General features: G+C 34.7%; 2 protein-coding genes and 1 long non-coding RNA gene across 5 annotated transcripts; 2 read left to right on the plus strand and 1 right to left on the minus strand.

Annotated features, from left to right (window-relative positions):
• The first annotated feature begins 1,051 nt into the window (after nt 1–1,051).
• Nucleotides 1,052–9,142, plus strand: LOC132945873 (keratin, type II cytoskeletal 1-like). The gene is made up of 2 exons (XM_061015672.1): nt 1,052–1,415; nt 8,274–9,142. The coding sequence occupies exons 1-2, from the start codon at nt 1,389–1,391 to the stop codon at nt 8,997–8,999; spliced, it is 753 nt and encodes a 250-aa protein (XP_060871655.1). The 5' UTR covers nt 1,052–1,388; the 3' UTR covers nt 9,000–9,142.
• Nucleotides 9,143–9,154: 12 nt separating this feature from the next.
• Nucleotides 9,155–11,359, minus strand: LOC132945876 (uncharacterized). 2 transcript variants are annotated; one of them, XR_009664610.1, is made up of 4 exons: nt 11,158–11,359; nt 10,829–10,943; nt 10,598–10,686; nt 9,155–10,440 (listed from the first exon to the last, which is right to left on the minus strand). It is a non-coding gene; the product is annotated as an uncharacterized LOC132945876 (long non-coding RNA). The 2 variants fall into 2 exon arrangements; XR_009664609.1 differs by having other exon boundaries at nt 10,829–11,359.
• A 674-nt stretch (nt 11,360–12,033) lies between these two features.
• On the plus strand, nt 12,034–18,048 carry LOC132945383 (uncharacterized). Of its 2 annotated transcripts, XM_061015111.1 has the most exons (3): nt 13,385–13,524; nt 13,583–13,720; nt 17,022–18,048. In XM_061015111.1, the coding sequence occupies exons 2-3, from the start codon at nt 13,652–13,654 to the stop codon at nt 17,694–17,696; spliced, it is 744 nt and encodes a 247-aa protein (XP_060871094.1). In that variant the 5' UTR covers nt 13,385–13,524; nt 13,583–13,651; the 3' UTR covers nt 17,697–18,048. The 2 variants fall into 2 exon arrangements, with proteins under 2 accessions (XP_060871093.1, XP_060871094.1); XM_061015110.1 differs by lacking the exons at nt 13,385–13,524; nt 13,583–13,720 and adding an exon at nt 12,034–12,292 and having other exon boundaries at nt 17,022–18,044.

The following is an 18,048-nucleotide window of genomic DNA, read 5'->3' on the forward strand; positions in this document are numbered from 1 at the left end:
CACAAACAAGACACATCACATAAATCAAAAAATGGGAATCTTGACGTGAGTACGTACTATGTACCATGTTTATAATAACTATAAATAATTTTAATATCCATCGTACAAATCAGGACTGAATTTTAGGGAGGTCTGGGACCCTGACCCTTGTGCATTTTAATGTTCAGACCAAACAGTGTGCTTATAAGTTTATAACAGAAGGCTGATGAAGCAATGTATGGCAGTTGATGTTTCAAATATAATTATTTAAAATACAGTTAATCATTTTATTTCATTTAATATTGCAAGCTATAGGGTACGGTAAGCTGTCAACAACTATTTATTCTACACGTACAGCTGGTAATGTCACGTGCATTCACATGTTCGTTGTCGATCGATAGTTGCAAGTAACGACATAATATATAGCCCATAGGTATATATTATTTTCTTACACTCATTCACCGACTTAGTTTTTACTTACTTACTTTAAAAATAATAAAAATAATAATTGAAAATTAAAATTTAATAAAACTCAATGCTCGGATACGAAAAAGTTTATTTTATTTTCGTTTTTATGAAAACCAAAGCCAAAAATTCACTCGGTGTTCAATACATCTAAACGTATTATTATAAAATCACGATACGCAAAATCTTATCACGGACCTGAACTCTTATCGTATCGGCTGCATGTGCGATTACTTATAAATATATTATATATTATTTAGTAGCATATCTAAGGTATATAATATATTATGTGCACGCGAGAGACTGTGTGCGTACACAATGTATGTCGCCGAGGCGGTACCTGTGTATTCCTTTGTCTCGGTGCCGGCGGCGGTCCTGTGACTGTAACAAATTGAATTTAGTCGGTTTTGAGGATCACACGCAGTTATCGGGGAGGAGGAGCAGGAAGAGACCGCGAGAAGACGAGAAGAAGTTCTCTCGGTTTTTTTTCCCCGTCATCTTCGCGTTTATCTTCTCATCTTGTCCGTACACCACATACGTATTGAACCCGCCGCCGCCACGCCAAGTTGCTAGACGAATAATATAATAGCAATATATTATTACATTATGTGAAAAACACTGAAACGACGAAAAAAATACATACAATATTGTTATGTATATATGCCGTGCGCGTGTAAACTGTGGTAACGATTAATAAATCGACACGTCTGAAGGTCATATGAGGTTATATTATAAACGAACGCGTGTTGTGCCCGAGTTTATATAAAATCCCATGGTACGTAAGACATTTAAATACATCGATTTCAGACGTCAACCGTCGTCGTCGTCGTCTTTGATTCGTACCAGCGCGTGTGATAATTGCAGTTAAAATATTATCATCGACAGTCATCCCAAAGTGCTACCCACCAGACGAGAAACCCGACAGCGGAGGACTCAAAAACATTATGGACCGCCGTTCGTTGCTGACCACGGTAAGTCGTCGACGTCACATTATACGAATAACGTCTTGTGCTGTAGGTACTTTAGTATAATATTATTGTATTGAATATAAAATATTATATACTTTACGGCGTAATGCATGAAATTTAATATTTGTCATCGCCATCAGCGACTACACAACAACATAATATTAGGGTGAAAATCGAAAATTTAATTACATGCTGCGAGGATCCTACTGTGGTATATTTCGTATTAATAATAACGACTGTTATATATTTATAACAACATATGAGATGTTGTTGCTTAAGTATTACGAAGACCATTGATTATAAACAATATATGTTAACGTCCAAAGCTGTCACGCAAGTGTTAAAGTATTTCGGCGAAATAATGATGGTTTTCAAAATAAGACAATTTGAAGTTTTCACTGCACGCCCTTTGGGAAACACTGCTTTTTTTATATTTTTTATAATTATTGTAACTGTCGTAACCAAACGATATATATTACAATCTCGTGGATTGGCATTTTCTCAGCGGGTACCTATACCCATATATATATATCTCGGTCGGATGCCGCCTTGCGGCCACGAAATTCGCTTCTATGTATTCGGAAGACAAACAATATTAGTACGCTGTCACGGGTGAAAAATTTCGAGGCTCATCCTCGCGAGATCCACGTCCCGCTCCTCGACCGTGTGTAAATATATAATAATAGTATTAACCACGACAACAACGAAAACCTCGTGGCATAATACGGAGGGTGGGTAAACCGGACGACCGATAACAATAATATAGAAAAAAAAATAGTAATATAAATACGTCAACGGGACAAAAACGCAAACTTATCATTCGCGTCTCGTCGTTATTGCGATTTTTTCGTCCAATCCCTCGTCGCCGCTTCAGGGTCCGTCGCGCTTTCGGGTCGAATTATTATTCGCCAAACCAGATGACGTAAATGACACAGACGTATACGTCGGCGTATAATAATAACAACAATAACAACAGTAATAATAATCGTGATATCGTTACATCACGACGACGGGCGCAATTCGTAAGAGTTATGTGTGCACGGTGGTAGATTGCCGAGAGGTTAGGTCTCTACCGTGGTAAGCGTCCACCCCGCGTATATGAGAAATTGCCGCCGGACAATGGGCGACGATGCGATTTCCCGTTTCACTGCACTTGCACCGGTTCATCACATCATATTATTATTATTATTATTATTATTATTATTATAATTATGTATTACAGTTTCGTGCCAACCCTCGGTCGCCAAAAAAAGCGCAAATTCGGCGAATTTTGGGCGATTTATTCTCCCCGCACGTTTTGTACGCACCCTAAAAAAAAACGAAAAAAAAATAATACTTGTCGTTTTGACGTGACTGCCGCTGCAGGTTCGGTGCCCGTCGAAATACGTGAAGAGATTTATACGAAGCCGATGGAAAAACAGTACACAAATTGTATTAAACGTCTCAAAGCGTACAGTCTAATTGGTTGGATTAGGTGTATAGGCGCGGTCGTTATTAAAGTTTATTGTAATCGTTCTCGTAATAATTATTCGCCGAGAGTTAAGTGAATTAAGTCAGAGTAAAATAATATAACGTCAGAGTGAATATTATATTATTATTAATACAATATTATTACTGAGCATTAATTTTTCGGGGTAGAAAAATATACAGCCAAGTTTAATATTATAATAATAATAATATATCGATAGCGTATAATGCGGTGTTGACATAATAATAGCTATATAGTAATTTTATAACGTTTCACTCTGAATTTACCGATATAAATTACAAACTGCTTGCAATACAATAATATCATTATACTCAAGTTGGGTTTAATGGGCTAAAAAATATAAAACGAAGGTAAAAGCCCGGGCTACCTACTCGACATTTTCGACCTAAATAGATTTGAATCCGATACGCGCCAAATATTTAATGATAAATTATTTTTTATAAATACGATAGTGTCAAAAACTACAACGAAAATGTATAGAAAAGAAAGGAAAAAAACGAGCCTCCCAAACCGCCTCGAACCAGCAAACGAGCAGATTATTATGATCGTGTTATAATATACTGTATATAAATAATATATATTAGGTTAGCTAACTATTTTCACATAAACGAACTTCCGCGATAGAATCATAATAATGATGACACACGCGTTATCGACCGCGATCTCGCCGCCATCAAATACTGCAGCAATAACTGATATCGGGAAATAGAAAAAAAATGCACTAAAAAAAATACGTAAGTACTCTTTTTCTGTTTTTTTTTTTTTTTTATTATATAGTAATTTCCCTGAACCTCCATAACTACGCACGTATAGTTCGAGAGCGGGGAAAGACGTACGTGCGATTCGTCGTAAAAGTCTCTGAGCGTAAAAAAAATTACAATAAACAATTTACGACTCATACGCTAGTGTAAAATATAAATAATATATTACTACCTATACGTCATTTTATTGTTCGGGAAAAATGGAGTTTGCGTTATTATTATTTTATTTTTAAATATTTTTTTTTCCTTTTATATACGTCATAATATTATATTTAAGCAATTTCACACATCATCGGTCTCGAGATTTGTAACGCGTTCGGGCACCTCATCCTCCGTGCACGCGTTGTGTCGGTACCTAAAAACATTATAATCTCTCTAAACGATTCAGAGTTTTTATCAAATACGTGAGAAACACAAAAAACACACCGTGAAATTTGTCTTTATAATTTACACACGTAAATACGATTTATCGTCAACGTGTACAATAAAATATTATTCGTCTTACAATTTATTATTTTATGCAAACGCATACCTACACGTCGGTCATGCGTGTGCGACGGCGGCGGTGGCGGTTTTTGTCTTTTGAACGTCTTTTGCAGCAGCAAACCCGAAACGAACCAGTTGAAATCGAAATTTTTGGTGGAAGTTTAAAAACTGAGTTGCGGAACGGTGGTCCGATACACGAAATGTAAATAATAATAATTATAATCGATGAAAAAAATAACAGCCTTCGCAATGTTGATATTAATTTTAAAAAGAAGAAAAATAAAATGTCGTATGCCTGCCCGGAAAACTGTCATTCAGGTAATGGACTACAGTACCAAAAATCTGGATTACCGGTGTGATAGGTATTATTTATTTTCTAGTAAACAGGGAAAACTTTATTTCACCTATTCGCGATTGTATAATAATGGTAGGGACGTCTATGATATTATAACACTGCAACCATCACAGTACATTATTATATTATTATTTGGAGACTTGTTTTTAATATTTTTTATTTTATGATAACAAAACAGAATTAAAAGTTTCGCTTGACTGTTATCAAACGTGCGTGTCCGTTCCCCTCAATATTTTAGACCGGACGACATTTTTACATTTCACGTCGAGGCGGATATAAAAATATGTAATCGGTGAGTTGTCACAATACCACGATAGAAGATTTAGGACTACAATAATAATAATAATAATGATAATGTTAACGGATTTTTTTCTCGACCAGATAGTATAGTTTAAGCTCAACAATAGTTTATCACAAAAATAAACTGAATTCATATAATATTATTGTAATTATTATTTAGACATGATACGCGGAATGATATTAAAAGAAAATATCATCAGCTGCTGACACTATATTTTTAGGTACTCATACATTGTTTCGTTTCTCCTATATACATAGCGTACCTACTTATGACGTTTAAATAATTAATAAACTGATTAAACAAAAAAAAATGTCACGTTAGGCAGTTCTATTATTTATCTAATTATAGCATCTAATTTGTTAAATAATGAAAATTAATACACAAACACACACATTATTACCATTGTGTGCTCATGGAGTGAACAATAATGTAATATACTGCTAAAACGACAACAATGATTACGCGAGGTACCTATACCGAAAACCGTGAAATATTGTAATAATGTTCAGATATAATTTTCGGGAATATTAAATTTACATCTGCGACCGCACACATGTTTCGAACAAATAGTAATAATTATAACAATAATATATAGGTAATGTTCTTAGATAATTTGCCCAATTGTTATAAATTAGTACGGATGACTCATTTTCGTGCGGGAGAGGTTGTTTAGGAATTACGAACGAACGAACATTTTTCGTAATACTGCAGTAGTTTTATCTTTAAATCCGAACAATGTTTTTTTATTGTCACGGATCGATGTTAATTATGATAATAAAAAAGTACGTAAACTTTCACGACGACAATAGTTTTTACGCCAGTCAGTTTACGAAATAATAACGAAATCAAAACGAATAGATTTGGATTCGAATATAAATTTCGTTCGGTCCAAATTCCAAACTATAGCTATAATAGGTACTTACTTTGGAATGAGAATACCAAAGGCCCATTCACTACGTGCATTTTGTACGTCGTGTCGTTCTTGGGCGTGGGCGTGGTAACTATTCAGTTACAACTGTAACCGTATTGGTTTTAAAGTTGAGCTGTAGTCAATTATTGTTATACTCGATTGAAACTATTGTAGAAAACAATATGTTAGAAGTATTGGGAATAATCCGCAGCAATGACCAAAACCATTGTCGAGTGATTAATAAGGGAACTGTTGAATTTGTTCGGCCGAGATTCCCCTCGACTTTGTTATACTCGTGTTATGATACCTACCTATTTTATTTGACCACATTTAATCACAATCAAGACAATGTGTATAAGATGGAGGCAATAACTTATTTTGTAATCTATTGTGCTCTCTTGTGCACCATTAATATCGTGTGAATTCAGTTTTACTGATACGACCCGACTTATCCAAATGCACTCGATTCCCGCGAATTTCACCTACGATTTATATGTTATATGATTATACTAAATATTAATATAACATTATTAAAATATTTCAACAGGGTTACTACTACGTTAGTATAGTTTTAATTTTCTGATGAATAACGATTAGTGTATTTATGTGATGAGTACTAGAGCTAAGCATTCTATGCAATCGAATATTTGTTTCCTTTACTCAAAAATATACATTAGCCGTCAGTTATGGCAACGATTCGGCTCATACTGAATTGAATAATACAATTTTTTCTCGCATATCTTTAAGAAAATAAATATTATAATAATTGCATAGGTACTTAGAGTTTTTGTAAGTGTATTTGAAAAATGAACTTAAAATCGAATTTACCTAATGAAGATCTGTATTAATTAAGGTTCTACTATTTTTAGTAGTTATTTTTTCAAATATACTATTTATTAACTGATTTGGTTGGTTATATCAAGTAGAATATAAGATTTTATCTTAATAGGATTATGGACTGTGGTCGACGGTTGTTCATACACGTTAATTTAATAATTATTACTGGCCATACCCACAGCAATGTCGTAAAGCCGGAAGAGAGCAATTTTATTCCGCAAATTAGCGGAATAGTATAGATTTTCATTGTAATAACCATTTATAAACATACAAGATTTTGTAAATAGCACACAATGTATATAATGTAATATAATATAATATGCATATAAGTATGCTTATCGATTCTACACGATTCCACATGATTTTAAATGCAACGTTGCCATAACCTTAATTCGGTATCGTTGTTACAAACCATTATGATGTGTATAATTAATGTCTGAAGTTCTGAATCAGAACTAATTAATCGTATACGTGAAACGATAATTTTTCTTGAAAACAACTAAATGGTAGTGTCAATATAGATAGCAGTATCTCACTCACTAAATGTATTTCACTTGCAAAGTACTACTAAACTTGCAAATATTGATAAGTTGATAAGACTATACTATTACTGTGCCTAGACACTTATAGTACAGTGTAATATTTTTTATTTCATTGAGTTAAGCCCTCCATCTATGGCTATTAGCCGTTTTTGTTTGTAGGGGGGGGGGGGGGGAGGAACAGTTGTGGTCGGAACACGTTTTGTATGTGTGGCAAGGATTTATTGCTAATAGCAACGCGGGTGGTCACCCATCCAGGAGCTAGCAATACCGGCCGATACGTACACTCGTAGTGTTTCTGCGGTTGAGCGTACGGACTGCACCACGCCGCGCCACATTATAATATTATATTAATATACCTAACCTAACCTAACCTACCTAACCTAACCATTATAGGTATATTACAATATTTTTATTTATATGTATGTTTGTATGACATAATAAACATTTGACCGTACGCATAGTCAATATTTATGTGGCACTATGCATAAGGACAATAATCTTATAATTTTTCTTCGAAATAAAATGTATGAACTATTTACAATATTGAACCACGTTCTGATATCAACTAGACGCTTATGAGATTTTTCACAAAATCTGTTATCACAATAACTCCAAAATATATCTCTTATCACAATAGGAAATCAACCACAACTCAAAGTCTGAATATTTAATACGGTGTAACACCAAGATATTTTAGAGTGTAAGCTCAATCATATTGTGATTCTCAAAGTCTTGTTATTTGGCCTTTTTTAGTTATATTTTTTGTACGACAGCTGAATGGTCTATTGCACAAAACGTTGTCTGCATGCACGTTACAATGATAACATTATGATTGTTAAAATATGTTAATATGGTATTGGGAAGGAAACGTTGCAGGTAAACCTAAGTTGATGGTCTTTACGATATACCATATTATACCGGTACGCCACGGTTATTGCTCAAATCCCGATTGAACGGTATACCCTAATATACCGAACTATGGTACCGACGTACCGCTCAATGTCGAAGTAATACCGAATACCATACATTGATTCACACTGTTGACGGGTTTTCGGTATGTGCCGGTTCCATTGTATTGCTGTACCAGTGTACCGGTTGTCCGATTTCGATACCGTTGACACCATTGAGGTTTTTAGATATTAATTTTTCACGATAAAAAAAAACTTTTCCATTTTCGCAGGTCTGCCTGTGGCTGTGCAGCGGATGGTGCTGCGGCGCTCCCGCGGCGGGCCTGCTTCCGACTCACCGGCGGCCGGCCGTCGAGTCGCACCCGATGTCGCTGGTGGCCACGCTGCACCCCGGCAGAAGTCGCGGGTTCGGTTCGCAGCAGCAGCAGAAGAAGTCGGCGGCGGCGGGGACCACGGTGTCGGTAGCACCGGAAGACAGTGCACAGCCGGCGGATCAGGACGCTGCGGACACGGTCGGCTTCAACTTCGGCCTCGGCTTCGGGCTGGACACGCCGCTCATCGATTCGCTGCTTGAACGGCTGATAAGGCGTAAACAGCTCCTGACGGCAGCGGCCGCGGCCGCTTACCCGGGTGCCGGAGGTTGGGGCGTGGGCGCCGGCGGCGGTGGAGGTTACTTTCCCGGACCGGCGGTCGTATTCCCGTACGGCGGTGGCGGCGGTGGTGGCGTGGGCGGCGGTGGTGGAGGCGGCATTCTCCCGTGGAACAGGCCCGCCGCATACCCGTTCCCGTTCGTGCCGTCTCTGAACGGCCTGAATCCGTTCGGTGGAGGAGGCGGCGGTGGAGTTGGAGTTGGCGGCAGCGGTTGGGGTGGTTTCGGCGGTGGTGGCATCGGCGGCGGAGGCATCGGCGGCGGCGGTTGGGGTGGCGGTTGGGGCGGTTTCAACCCACTGTTCGATTTCGATGATTTCGGGTGGAAGAACAACAACGCCCAACAATAAGCCCTCTCAAATATTACATAAATATTATGACCATTGTAATTATAAATTGATTTATATAAAAACAAATCTGTTTAATATTAAGAAAATATAATAATATTACTTTTATAGTTAAATAGATATAGAAAAGGATTTTCTGTCTGAAAATTAACTGTGCAGCTCAATATACGCTTTGTATGTAAACTCACTACAGGCAGTCAAGACATTTTTCTTTTTTTTTTTAATTATAATTTATATTTGTGTTAACTGTTAATATAAACAATATAATATATAGTACACTATATAATTAACTATGTAATAATATTATAATTATAATAATTAATTTCCGATTTGTTTTGTGTTAGCGATAATTATTTATAAACACTAAAGGGTGTGGCGTACTCTTTTAAAATGAATCACACGAATTCGGATGTACCTTTTGATATTAATCAATTTCAAAATATAATTTGATACGATTCAATGATGTATGCGAATACGGCGCGTGTTACTATAGATTATAAACGCAGAGTGGTGCGGTGTTTGGATGTGCTCTGAGCGCCAGCACCGGCCGGTGCCACTAGTTCGGTGACCACCCGGGTTTTTACACATACACGTGTTCTAAACCAACCGTACCCTCCCCCACAGTAATATAAAACCTACTAAACAACCCATGCTAATGACATCGGATGTTGAAACCTTAACTTTAAAAAAAAAAAATTTTTAAAAGCTCAGTGTGAAAAAATCAAACATTTAAAAGTGTAAAACCTACATCAGCATTGTTAAAGATCACATCACGAAACTTGACCGACGTTTTGCACCACATTTATAATTTTTTTTAATAGGTAACGTCTGAATGCCGCGTTATTCTGCGTCACCCTAAAATACCTACATACTTTCTAGGTTCTTATTAAAGTCCTTCAATAACACATTTACTACTAGGTATACAATAATTATACTCCCAGTGTAATATTATACAGTTACGAATTTTAGGGATAAGAAACGCACATAATAGTATACAACAATGCGTGACAACAACAACAACAATAACAATAACAATCATATAATGTGTTATAGCGGTACTTACGGCAGCGTTGGCAGTGTAATAATTTATAACGATTATCGAATTACACGTATCATCGTATGAGCCTTATCGTACGAATAATTCATCTTTGTCTAAAACAATTAAAATCGTATTACATAATATGTTATTATATTATACAAAACAATACAAATAGATAGTATACAATTAATATAACGAGAATAGTCGTGGGTATATGACCGAAGTTTTTTGGAAATTTTGCTGTGTGAAATGTGAATATCTGCTGGAAAATTCGCCTATAACGGTGTTCAGACAATTGATATTATGGTTATTTCATCTTTGAATCATTTAATATCGTCCGATATTTAGATTATTTAAAAATATTGTTTTCCTTTTTAAATGTACGGACAAAATTGTATTTGTCACCTGCAACAACAACACAAACATTTGTGTTATTTAGTTAATTTGAAACATTTATAATATAGGGAATCTTTATTAATATTATATTTAACGATTAATAAGCATGTATGAACGTTCTAATCTATTGATTATTATTATTTTACAAAAAAAAAACCCAACTTACTGGTCCCGTTGCTCCTAATTGTAGTCCATGTGTATAAACCCAGGAAAATTCATATTACCACGCATATATTTTGTCGAATGTCGATAAACCTTTAGAATAACATAATATAAGTAATACGGACAGTAATCGTCCAATATTTTTTTTTTTGTTAAAATATTGTTTATATAGTATAACATTTCTACAATTTTTCAAAACGTTAGTGACATTGGGTGCAATAAAATATTGAAATACCTACTAACGAAGGATTCATAAGTGGAATGTGTATGTAATTCGTTTTTTGAGAAAATACGAACAATAAAATCAATCTTAACACAACGAGATGTTGTAAGATACCGTCAACAGTGTCCTAAAAAAAAAGTTAAAATAATTTACTTCGTATAATAATAATACATTAATATCAAGTATTACGCAATATAATTTCAATTGACTTAGGCCCAGCAAAGAATAAAATATTATACATTTCGTTTTTAAGTATAATCTTTAAAACTTAACATACGTAATATTATTATAAGGAAATTTCTGTACACAATTAAAAACTAAATTTGTTTACTTTGTTATACCTATTTTTCGTCAAATATCTGCAGACCGCCAAGTACCATCTGCAAAAGGTGCGATGACATTTTTAAAAACCTGTGCTTTGAAAATAGCTATCAAATTTCCGATAAATTTTACGAAATGTGCGCAAACAGTTGTCAAACCAAATGATTTTCAGCTGCTCACGGTCCGTGTGTATAATGGCGTGCATATAGGTACACGAACAAAAGAACAGCAATTTTTACTCGTCATGTATATACCTGAGCTCGCAGAGGCATCGATCATTTGTCGGCCATGTGTGTGTACATATATTATGTAATATATGGGTTACATTTTTTTTTATCTCTCTCACGCCACCCCACGCCACCCCTCCACCCACTCACAATAACCCTCTCAAAACCGGCGCACGCTCTCCGGGGAAGGATCGCGTGGTGAGCTTCATACCTACTTCCATCCGAAATTATATATTACCCGTCATGTAATGCAAATGCGCGCGCAAAAAACCAAAGCGTGCATTAAAATATTAGCGCGAAATGTTTTCGTAATTAATACACATTATTATAATATTAGGTACATTACATTACGCGTTATGTCAACACACGTGTCACTATTTTTTTACAATAATAATAATAACTACCTACAACAGAACGCGTTGTACGATGACGTCGACGTAGACATAGACAACGACGCGTGACGACAGTAATATTGTAAAAGCAAAAAAACAAATATATAAATAAACGCCGAACAATTATAATGTAAATTTTTTAAAAAATTTTATTTTAGAAATTGTATGGGTACTGTATGTATATTGTTACGACGACAATGGAAATTTAAAAAAAAACATTTACCCTTTGTTGTGCAGCCATCGGCGTCTCGGTCGAGCATAAATAAATACTACGACCCGAGTTTTCCGATCGCAATGCCCGTACCTCTCGTGTCTCCGATCGCACCTGATGCGCGCGCGTGCAGTTTGTTTCGGTGTTACAGTCGGCCATAACATTATATTATATTATTACACCTGAAATTGTAAGGACGCATTATAGGTATAATTTATTATTGTTTCAACGTTTGTTCGCCGCCGACACCGTCATGAGGAGATCGATCGCCGTCGTCGCCGCCGGCCGTGGGCTGACGATACTGTGGGTATTCGCGACGGCCCAAGTAAGACGTGCACCTATATAATGTCGTACGGTATAGCGATCGTACCGATGATCGTACCGCGGTATCAACCCTCGTGAATTTGGTGTGGTGTGAGGGGGAGGGGTCGTACGTTGGTCACCCGTTAACGTTATCAAAGGGTATTCAATTATTAAGTATAAGTAATGCGATGGCGATTTTCAAAAACAATCTCGACTTGTATAGTCTATAACTATAACGACTATAACTATAACAGTGATACAGAGTCGTTCAAAACGATTCATCCGATTCCGAGTGCTTGTATTACCTATATTATAATATTTAGTTTTTAGGTTAAGAGTAATATTATATTAAATAAAAGAAGAATATTTCAAATGTATTTAATTGTTGCACGAACAGTACGCATCAAATTCATTCTATGCATATCCGTTGTAATTGCAAATTCCGCTAATTGTTTGGCTAGCTAATTTGTGGTTCGTGATTTTGGCGGTAGGAACCTACTTACAAAGTATCTTTACCTAGGGAGCCCTATGCAAGGCATCGGATGGTTCATTTAGAATAACCCTGTATTGTAGCATAGAATATTATAATTAAGCTGAACGTGTGATGTACATATTTTCGAGCTTTGAAATAAAAATTGAAAATTAAATAGAAATTTAAAAACTAAAAGAATCATATTAATACAAATAATAATAATAATTCAAATCGCGATGATATCGAATTTCTCCTGAAATCAAACTTTGTTCAGTAACTTTTTCTAACAGACGTGTCAATAACAGATGAATAAATAAACTCAGCTGCCATAACTCCCTAAAAAAATTCAGGATTTTACTAACAATGTTTGGTGAATTTGTTTACAAGTTTTTATTTTTTATTTTTACACTCTATTGATACGTAGTGATCATACACTGTGGCTGTAGCTATAATAGTATAATGATAGCACTAAATCAGCCGCTAAAAAAATTGAGAATATTTTACATTATATTACATTAAAACTCAAATTATAAATATGCATATCATAATAATGTATTATATGAAATTATCCTTCAGACTTATAAATATAATAATATATTATGAAAACTGACTATACTGCAACCAATAATAATATGTATAATACGTTAAAAAAAGATAATTTTTACGTTTGTAAACTATTTCATCAACAGATGTAGGTAACACATTTAGTTACAACTGCTGCCCGTTTTTTACACCGAAATCAATACCTACAGTTTTTGGACAGGACATGGCACAACATTATTGTGAGTTATAATAATATAATAATGCAATTGTGTATTATAGAAAGCATTACTCACTCAGGTCACGTATTTCGTGTATTCGTAACGAAAATGCATTCAACGATGGAGGAAACATGTTTTGTTTGACACAATGATAATATATCCCTTCATCGGACCAATAACTGACGATCAAGTTGATATATTTCGCGTTCTTGAAAAAGTAATTTCACATCATATTTACGATCATTTTGAGTTAAACGAGAAATTTATGTTTTGGACAGTTTTAAGTGCCTATAGAAAGTATAGAAGTAAATATTATTGCATACGCCATACACGTCATAGTTGTACTGCTAAAACGTTTATTGTAAACAGTTTCTAAATAAGTTATACAATTTCATATTTTTTTCGTTTAAAATATTTCAGCTAAAGATATTGAGTTAGTAAGCCGCGTAAATAATAAATTGTTTCTTGGTTATTATTACAACTGCGAATATACGTCGTATAAAATATTCAGCGGTCGGAAACTTAAAAGGAAATGCACTTATATGCGTAGGTACATTTAGGTTTTATTATTTTTTTTTTTACTTTAATTCGAAGTTAGTAAACCACCTCAATTAGATACGTGTACACACTGCCGCAGTCGCAGTGTTCAGTTGTTTTCAATAAATTATTCCACGTTCTGAAAAAAAGAAAAAATCAATAAATTTAAAAAGTAAAAAAAAAACATGTCCGAACCATAAAAACTTGGCATTGGATTTATTTAGTAGTGTTATTGAAAAACGATGCGATGACGTTGCATTCCACCGCTGTATAACAATACCCGATATAAACGTGTGAAAATTAACTTGATGACGTATCTATTGAAAAAAATGCGGAAAACAATCCCATCATAAGGTTCAAAAACAGAGTTCTAAAACGAAATTGTCAACCTTTTTCTATCGGAATACAACGCAATAATGTGTCCAGGCGGAGCCTGTAGTACTCTAACTACCTATGTATAATATTATAATAGAAATTCGTAGTGGAAATACAGTCCTCTCAAAAAAGAAAACAAACACAAAATCGTTATTTAAGAAAACGTTATAGAACAGTATGTTGTCATATTGACAATATGATAAAACAAATTGGCCCGACCTCCTGAATATTTTTTAACCCTAAGAAGGTGGCACGAGTAATTTGTTTGGGCACTGGCATGTAAATAATAAATGTCACAACTAGTAGATAGTACTAGAGTAGGTTAAATTAAAAAAAATATGTTACTAGGTTACGCCCCTCATACATTATAATCATATAATATTATAATGTATATGGTCCAAACCAGGTAATACAAAAAATCATCGTAACTGTTGATTTCGGGAATGTCACTGAATCATAAATCCGCTATAATATTATAATTTTAACTATTATCGTCTGAGAATTTCGAGTTATCAAGGTTCGAGTTACTGATAGTACACTGTATTAGTACATTTTTTTGTGCAACTCGACGTAATGTATTTACCATACAATCATAGCGTTTCTACATCCCGTCACGAGTGCATAATATTATTATCACCACCACAAAACCTTATAAAAATCTATTTACTCGTGATTATAACGGTGGTGACTATACTATCATAACATTATAATTATAATTATTATAATTTATGTCGCTCTGCGATTGTTCCTTCAACAAAATATTAACCTTTTCGATATTTTTAAAATATATTTCTTGAATATTTTGACTATTATTTACTATTCATTACATGATTTAAAAATAAATAGTATTTTTGAAATAATATAATTTAAAAAAAAAATGTATATTAAATTAATACTCCTGCACTGCACGATGTATCCACGTGATCATCCCACATTTAACAAATGTGTATAGATGTTATACAAAGCTATATTCAACTAGCATGTTCGTTGTTCATTGCTCACCACTATTTTCCTTTTAATTGTTATTTTTAAGTACACTTAAGAACCATATTTTCAAATTCTTCAATGTTTCAATATCATTTAGGAGTATCCAGTGTCAATTTTCTCAAGTTTTTATAGATTATAACCAAATTTGTTTGGTGTAAATTATTAAGTAGATGATTTTTTCGAATATTTTTATATATTTAAATAAAAATCTGAATGAATTAGTTATTGAAATATTTAGTAAAGATAATAGTTAAATAATAGTACAATAACAAAAATAATGCAAAATATAACATATTATATAATATTTTATCTAGTACCTCCATATTATCCTCAGACAATTTTTACATATTTTAAAACGTTATTAGATTAATATTTAACTAGGTACAATTTCTGGGAATTTTGACACCCATATCTTTCAAATCTATCATCATTGGTACAAAAACTAATTTTTTTAATTTAAATTTAATAGTTTAAAATTTCCAAAAACTCAATTAACTTAACAATTTACATAAAAAAATGGTGATTATCATATTTAAAAAAAAAAGTTTTGGATTGAGACCGGATACTCATCAATTAATGGTATTAAATACGGTTGCCTCATAAGTATACTAAAAATTGTAGTAATCAGAATTTGATTAAGTTAATCAGCGAGAACAACGTTGGGTGATCATCCTTAGTGAATCACCTTGTATAGTCTAAATATAATATAATATAACGTCCTACACCGTCAAAAGCCATTCAAGTGAAAATTGGGCACGAACACGTGCCGACAGAGTGCTCGGTGGTAAGCTCGAGGTATATAATTATAATGACGACAATAACTATACATTATTTAATTAATACAATAAAAACGTGCCCGAAAGATAAAACGCAGCGTCATAATTTTTAATTACGCCAAAGGGGCTAACTCTGTATAAATTAATCACACGTTATAATATCTTAAATTTAATATAATAATTTTAGTTTCCATCAAAAAAATTACAGCGTGCGTGTGTTTGTGTATGAACTTAGAGGGGTGAGAAAAGAGTAAAAGTGATGAAAATATAATTCAAAATCTAAGCGTAAAATATCACTGTAGATTTTCTGTAGGCTCTAAACGTTGGTACTTGGTATATTTATTCCATGTCAATTCGATTAACAACATCCTTTATGCAGTTAACAAAGCATTTATTTAAAATTGATTCTGGATAAAATAGCTAGATATTTGTTTTATTATTAAATGTCTAAATGCATATAACGAACGATACTATCATAGACAGTTCTCAAACGGCGAGTATATATAATATTTAAGCACAGATACTCATATACTAGGTTTTTTAGATTTTTTTTTACAGGCCACTAAAAGTTAAAATATACTTTGTCCAGCGTGAGAACACTTAGTGGCCCGACGAAAATCGGTTCTTCTGCGCATCCCCATGCATCCTCCTGCCATAGTGTAACTGGTTTAGATGGTAGGGGGATCTCGTGTGGATGCGCAGAACCAGATACATGCGGGAATTAAACGTTAATGGGAAATTAATTTTTATATTCCAAAAGCATAAAAACGTATATCGATCTTATGAGTGTCTTGCAAAGTATAAAAAAAATAAAAATGTCCACTTACAAACGCCATTTCGCAGGTTATGTGTCTAGCAACCGTCGATGAAGAGTCTGCTGAGTTGTACAGAGCGGTCAGTGAGAATAAGATAGGGATGGTAACACAAATGATCACCAACAAAGGACTCGAAAAAGCGTCGAGACAGTTGCACATGTCACCGCTTAGAGCGGCTGACATGAACCCGACGACGGACGATGATGATGATGCCGATGTCACTGCCACCGCCGCCGAGGAACAGAAGCAACACTGCCTCCCACGTCCATATCCGCGTGCACCTGCTTACATGGCACCGGAAGTAGATTATACCGGAACAGGTGAACGGCCAGTGGAGATGTCACAGGCTGAGGAAAACCTGCCAGTATTTGGGAACGTCGATAGTCCATCCACGAACTATGACGGTCAAGAGTTTGGAAACTATCCCCGCAGCTCGAAATCGGTTTCCGAACGTCCGAGGGGCAGACGTGCACCTACTTACGTGGCACCAGAAGTAGACAATACCGGAACAGGTGAACGGCCAGTGGAGATGTCACAGGCTAAGGAGGATCTGCCAGTATTCGAGAATGTCGAGAGTCCATCCATGATCTATGGCGGCCAGGAGTTTGGACTGTTCGGAGACTACCCCCGCAGCTCAAAATCGGTTTCCGAACGTCCGAGGGTCAGACGCGTCAAGTCTCAGAAGAAAAGGCTGGAAGACTAGTCCGATGGTTGTGTCCCAAGTATAAATTCCTATGACCAACGAGCGGTTATCATTATACGGAATAATCCTATACGATTTTATATATAACTATAAAACACAAAATAAATCAATAAAAAAACCCCTTTACAACTACTTTGATACTTATCTAATATAATATATAATATTTTAACTTAGAACTTGACTTACATAATCAATACATACAGTATTGGGCTTATCTAGATAAATAATAAGTGATTGTTATACTGAATAATATTATATACTATACGGATAACAATCTATAATATAATGCATATAAATAAGTTTATTTTGTCTGTGAAAAATAAAATACAGAAATAATAATTTACAAAACAAA

Source organism: Metopolophium dirhodum, chromosome 5 (genome assembly GCF_019925205.1).
Source record: "Metopolophium dirhodum isolate CAU chromosome 5, ASM1992520v1, whole genome shotgun sequence".
In the NCBI taxonomy this organism is placed as follows: domain Eukaryota; kingdom Metazoa; phylum Arthropoda; class Insecta; order Hemiptera; family Aphididae; genus Metopolophium; species Metopolophium dirhodum.